Raw genomic sequence first — 6574 nt, forward strand, 5'->3', positions numbered from 1 at the left:
GACACAGGGCTTGGCCCGCCCCTTTCTCTAAGGACACAGTGCTTGGCTCGCCCTCTCTCTACACCTCCACTCATCCTCTCACCCGCATCTTTTTCAGAGGATTGTTCAGTTCTCGCTGGAATGAAGCTGCTCTTCCTGAAAGAAAGGTCTGGAAGGCGACAGCAAGCAAACCTTCATACTTCTCAAGCAGTGCTTTATCTTCAGGAGGATAAATTCTCCTACAAAAAAAAAAGAAAAAAGAAAAAAAAGGGAAATCAGAGAAACCCATTTACTTACAAGAATCTAACACAATTCAGTAGTTAAACCATTGCCCCCTCCCTGCTCTGGCCCAAGTAGGTGCGAGAAACAGACATGGATGAGCAAGGGGGAGTCTCAAGTATCCATCTGGTATACCACTAAACATTTATGTAGGGAAGTTTTACTGAAGGGTTTAAAGAATGATGTTTGGACAAGTTGGTGAAACTCTGAACTTTGAGAGAAAGTGTCCTGGGAGCCAGGGTAACGCAGAAGGTCTCGATGTATGAATTATGCATGTCAGGTTGCATGTACTCATCTGAACAAGCTTTTGGGGTGAGGAAATGAAAATAGAGCAGAAGTAGAATGGGAAAAGTATCTTCACCTCTCCTTGCTGCTATGGAGATATTGATGCCAGGAAAGAACATCTACCAGAAAGGGTAAGAAAATCTGAGCCCCTCCCCCACCCTTTGCTAAATCCTCATGTGGCAATGTCACCTTTCCAAGAATATTAAGGGGCCCCTTTCTGTCCTTTCAAGGGGTATTTTGTGAAGACTCTCCACACCCCCCTCTCCCATCTCCACCCAGACCCTTCAAATACTTTCTTATTTTGTCTAGTTGTTAAGTACAGCAGTCACCAGAAACTGCCAGAAAGAGTACTAGAAGTACATGATTTTTGCTTTTCTTAAACTACTACAGAGTGACCAAGGACAGTCACAGAAAAGGTTGGTTATAAACCTCCCTAAGCAGAGCAGAAGCTGGGCCAGCTGACAGGAGCTCCTGCAAGCTAGAGCCATCAACCTATAGAGAGACACCCCTTCATGTCCTGAAACATAGTGAGTGAGAAGCTGTTTCTACTGAAGAAGGCACAGCACTTAAAATAGGCCAAAAAAGGCTAGAATGAAGCACCACCTCTTTGGTCTCAGAAAAATAAAACAACAATGACAACAAAAACAACCTGGCAGCAGCGTCTACCTGTAATTCCCCATATGTCGGTTTTCATGTTCTTCCTGCGAAACCTGCTTTCGTACTTGAAGGAGTCTCTCTTTCTAAAAGTGAGCAGATTTTTATAAAAATTATGCTAAGTCACGCAGTTGAAACTGTAATGTAGTTGTTAAAATGTCCACACTAGGCTGCGGTGTGGCTCAGTGGCAGAGCATTTGCCTAGCATGTGTTCACTATACACCACAGCACAAGTCAGAATAAAAATAAACCAAGACCCCAAGACCAGCGCCCATACCAACTCTTCTTTCCGCCTCTCCAGCTGGTGCCTCTGCTGTTCCCAGTCGGAGGAACCTGGCGAAAGCCTTCTTACTGGGTTTTGCCCATACAGCCTCCTCTGAGCCTCTGCTTTTTGTTTGGCCAAGTTTTTCCTTTTATCGCTGGTCCTGAAATGCAAAGCACAAGACCATTACTCTCGCTTCAGAAAACTTCTGGTGGCGTCCTTCTGAGAAGGAACTGCAGATAAGGAAGCAGAACTGCAGATAAGGAAGCACGCCGAACCAGGAATAGAGTTGTTAAGTTTATACCTTCACACACATTGTGTCCATCTAACCACAGTAAAGGGACTCTGTATGGAAGTGTAGTGGCTATTCCTGGTTGTCACCTTGACTACATCTGGAATGAGCCACAATCCAGGATTGAACAGCTCACCTGTGATCCAGAACTTGAGGCTGGAAGACACAAGTTTATGACCTGGATCTTAGAATGGAGATCTTGAGGCATAGTGGCTAGGAATCCCAGGTGAGTAAGACAAGATCTGAGTTCAAGGTCATCTGGGACAAAGCAAGTCCCAGATCCAGGCGTGGTGACACACACCTTTAATCTGGGCCACACCTTCTGCTGGAGACCTACATAAGCGCATTGGAAGAAGGCAGGCTCACTCTTCTTCATCTGCTTGCCTTGTAGGACAGAGCAACTGCTAGATCCTTGGACTTCCATTCACAGCTGCTACTGACCATTGTTGGGGGGTTGGACGACAGAAACAAATTACAAAATAACAAATTCCCTTACTATTCAGAGACTACCCCTAAGTTCTGTGACTCTAGAGAACCCTGACTAACACAGGAAGGTAGTGCTTTAGAAAATAACAAGACATATGGAAATCCTGTCTGTCTTGTAGAGTTCAAGGCCTCTGGTTTCATAATTCATCCTAGAAAGGCACCATCTATAGTCTTCGGTGAACTAAATGCTGAATCTGTCTCCCTCTCTTGAACTAAAGCAACACTGATGTGTTTTGTCCCCCGCGCCCCGAGACTTAATCTAGGTAATTGACAAATGGGTCTCTTCCTTTTACCAATCTGTTCTCTTTACTCTCTGCTACAGAGAGCACTCTTTAGTGCACTTCCAGACAGGTCTGAAACCCTAGGACGCGTCATCATTTGAAACTGACTTCACATCCTTCCCATTGTTTTGCTCAACGGTGAGCATTTAACCACAACTCTCCAGTCTGTAGAGAAGAAGTCCCGCCCTGGGACATTTGCACCTCCCTCTTCTCTCCCGTCCCTCCCACGTGGAGCCAGACTAAATCCGAGTTCTTTCTTCGCCCTCAGAATCAGGGAGAAATTGAAAAGCAAACTAAATACTGCCCTCAGCCACAAAGACATAACAGAACAAAACCAACCAGAGCCCTCATCCCTAATCCTAGACACTGTCATAGCTTCCGTTGCCGGTTCTCTGACAATGATGCCGATCAAAGGGGGAAGACCGGATGCTATCTGCTCGCTCGAAGAAGGAAGAGTTGTGTGAGCTACAGAGGGTCCCGCTGAATTCATTAAAGATTGCTCTTCCAAAGCAAATAATTTGGGAAAAGGACAGGTGTAAAGTTAGGGACAAGACAGATTTCTGATGTTAGTCACTAGTGACTAAGAAGACTTCCGTTCCGGTGATGACTGTGAGTCTGGCTGAGTGTGCTCAGTGGAAAGAAAATTCCAGAACTAAGATAGATGTTCATCATCATCACCACCATCATCATTATGGTTAAGATTCCAGTTTTCCCTAAAATGATCACTTGTACATAGCAGAGACAAAAGAAAAAATATGAGAGAAGAATAAAAAGGGAAGGTGGGGGAGGGGCAAGGGGAGGAAGGACCTTTCTAGTTTTCTTTTTAGTGGTGTGGCCTTTTATTAGGGGAAAAAAAAAAAAACAGAACCAAGCAGGGAAGTCCTGCCAAAAGAAGCCCCGAAACACCAGAATTTCTCTGTTAAATATCCTGCTGGGGTGAGAGGGGAGGAACAATCTGCAAAAAAACAGCCTCTGGGCAGTTCAGTCAAGTGGACACAGGTGGTGTCTCCTGGCTTTTGTTTCGTCTTATAAATAATAGCAGTGCTATTATTTAGGGGAAGCTTGGAACGTCTCTCCTTCTGCTCCGTCAGAACTGGAAACAAATCCATTTCCTTTTCCTAACTCTTACTGCGGGCTGGATCAGCAGACTCAGCAAGCAAGGGACCCTGGGTTCTGCTAGAGCACTGAGGTCCCAAGCCAGGTCACACCAGCGCTGCATGCACACCTGTGTGGACAGGGCTAAGGTGATAGTGGAATTTCAGTCAGGATGGTCTTTTCACATCCTGCTTTGTAGGAATACTCTCGATATAAATTTATTTGCATTCCCATAAGTATAGGCCCTTAGCAGAGGACAGAGCAATGGGACACTTTCTATCTTCACCACAGTGCACACACACTGTCCCGTGAGTCCATCCAGGGCCTGCTCCCTTGTCTCCTGTGTGCCATTCACTGGCAGCACTGGGGTACCTGAAGTCGTGGACTGGGACTGTGCTGTTACCCGGTGTCTTAGTCACGTTGAACGCGTGGCCCTTCGGGATACACAAGGAAACCGTACCTGTTTGTTATAATAGTAAACGGCATGCAAAAAGCACTTCATTAACTCCAGATAAAATAGGCTTTTTCAATGTCCAGTTAATACCTATGTTTATATTTAACATTTGTGGGCTGGAGGTATACATGATTACCAGCAGTGGGGAGAAGGAAACGACCCAAGATAAATATGACTGAAGGGAAAAAAACTGAGTTCTGCTCATACTTAAGTTAACTATGAGACACATTATCCACTCGTTCATTCACTTCCCTGTTGATTTAGTGCATGTTTATAATCGCAGGCTAGGCAAAAAAATTAATTGATTAATTAACTAATTAATTTTAAAAATGCTGCATTCACCATCAGCAGCGTTCATCGTCAGCAACATTCACAGTCATGTGAATGATGATAAATGCAGGCTCTGGGCTCCAGACAGGCCCCGAGCATCTCAGCCTGTATGTCCCTTCCTATGTACACGGTTCATGAACTCTTACTCACAAGAATAAGTGAAGCTGACACAGAGGAAAGAGAAATGGGACACAGCGGGGGGGATGGGAGGCAATGAATGGGAGGTGGAAGGGCGGAACGTGAAGAGCCAAACTCAACGAGCATGGCCAAGTGTCAGATAGGCACAGAGGACCAACACCTGGGCCAGCAGAGTATTAAATGCTCAGACCTGTAGCCCATAAACTAGTGCTAAGTGAACAAACGAGCATCTCATTTAACCTAATCTAATTCACAAATATTTCAGACCTGGGGGCTCATGGGACTGTGGTTGTCTTCCCTGGATTCAGTCTTTATGACTGTGGTAGAAGACTCCCAGAGGATGGAAACCCTTATGGGAGAACATGAGCACGACACAGCTCGGTTTTCAGTCTTCTCTGATTGCAGGAGAAAGGACTTTCTTGTTTGCTCTCATTTGCTCCCCACACGGGGCCTGAGCAGGGCTCATAAACACCATTTTCTCTGAAGATCGCAAGCCTCGTGCTTCAAAATAGTGTCTGAATCTGGACTCAGACAGATGAGTCCTGATGCCCTCTGCCTGAGCTTCTACATCCACAGGCCTTGGGGTAGAGCTTCCTGAGCTACAGGCTCTTCTGAATTTCCTTAAGATGAAAGCACACAGGTTTAAGAGTGGACTTAGAGATACAGATGGAGGAGTGCCTTAAGGAGACGATTGTAGTAAAATGTGCGGAAGCTCTAACTACGAGGAGCATGTATCAAATTAGAAGTTAGCCAGGTCCAGGAGAGACAGCACAGAGCAGAGCAGAAAGGAAGAAACGACGTGACAAGCCGTGCACAATGCAGACTCTGAAAGGGATGGAAGATTAACTCTGGTCAAAATAAAGACTGTTATAGTAGAGGATGCTCTGTGAGTTATAGACAGCAAGGAAAAGCATCGCTTTGAGTAGGGAACGGACAAATCGTGAGCAAGAGTGGGCAGGAGATATGCGGGAAGTAATGAGATAGCCGTCAATCCAGCACGGCCTGAAGGAAATAGAGAAGTATTAAGATACAGGAGAATATATATATACCCGTGTTACAGAAGCTTAGCCCTGGTGCTTAGCAATAAAACCCTGTCTGGGTTCCTAAGAAGAAAGACAAATACTGAAAGAGAAAAGCTCCTTCAGGTAGTTGGACAGGAAAACAGAGCACCCTGGACTCATACAGCAGTCCTGCCCGTATGAAAATTAAGTCTGAAATACTAAGTGCAAGGCAAGAAGTCCTTGTTGTTCCTGATTTAAGTCACTGTGATGTGGTCAGCACAAAACCAGCTCAGAAACACACGTGCTGCTGCGTGCTGTGGTGCCCTCCACGGAAGAGGGAAGACGGGTGTGCAACACACACATGCTCTAAGTATTAAAACCTGCCTTGCGTCCTCCGGAGAACAGGAAGGTACACATGGAAGGAACTCCATGCTCCAAGCTTTAGAAAGCTCTTGCCCCTTACATTGTCTGACCTCTGAAATGACCAAGAATATCCAGAGATAATTTATGAATCAGTATCATCATTTGTAAATCTAAAGGTGGACCAGGGATATCTGTAAGTTGAACATGAGGCAATGTTACAGTGTTTTTAAAAAATTTTTTAAAAAAAAGCCTTCATGTAAAAAGTATACCTGGCCTGGGTAAAATGCAGACACATGCCCCTTCAGGGTAAAATGCAGATACATGCCCCTTCTGCCCAACAACAGAAGCCATGTGCGATGTCCAGTCAGACTTCATGTCCTTCCTCGTCCTGCTTTCCCAGACAAAACCAGATCTCAACAGCAACTGCTAAATGCTTGCCAGTATTTTAAATAAAAGAGTTCCTTAACATATCCCATAACCCTCTGAGAGGGTTTGATTGAGGATAGAAATAAGCCGGGCATAAATAAAATCCCTGGTCAATCGTCAGGGCTCTCGAGTCCAGCGCCATGAGCTGTGTTTCTCGAGGCAAAAGTCAGGCACACAGCACAGGCTCGCTCTCTCTCTCTCTCTCTCTCTCTCTCTCTCTCTCTCTCTCTCTCTCTCTCTGGTTTCAAA

At 45.3% G+C, this 6574-nt stretch overlaps 1 protein-coding gene across 1 annotated transcript in view; it reads right to left on the minus strand.

The window, feature by feature from the left end:
- The window catches only part of Ttll7 (tubulin tyrosine ligase like 7), a 126170-nt gene that overhangs the window by 56189 nt on the left and 63407 nt on the right, over nt 1-6574 (minus strand). Inside the window, exons 11-13 of the mRNA XM_028788086.1 lie at nt 1475-1622; nt 1210-1283; nt 83-218 (exon numbers count right to left, since the gene is read on the minus strand). Of these exons, the coding sequence (XP_028643919.1) occupies nt 83-218; nt 1210-1283; nt 1475-1622 (358 nt within the window). The remainder of the gene's footprint in view (nt 1-82; nt 219-1209; nt 1284-1474; nt 1623-6574) is intronic.

This window comes from Grammomys surdaster, unplaced genomic scaffold (genome assembly GCF_004785775.1).
Source record: "Grammomys surdaster isolate TR1022 unplaced genomic scaffold, NIH_TR_1.0 125701, whole genome shotgun sequence".
NCBI lineage: Eukaryota > Metazoa > Chordata > Mammalia > Rodentia > Muridae > Grammomys > Grammomys surdaster.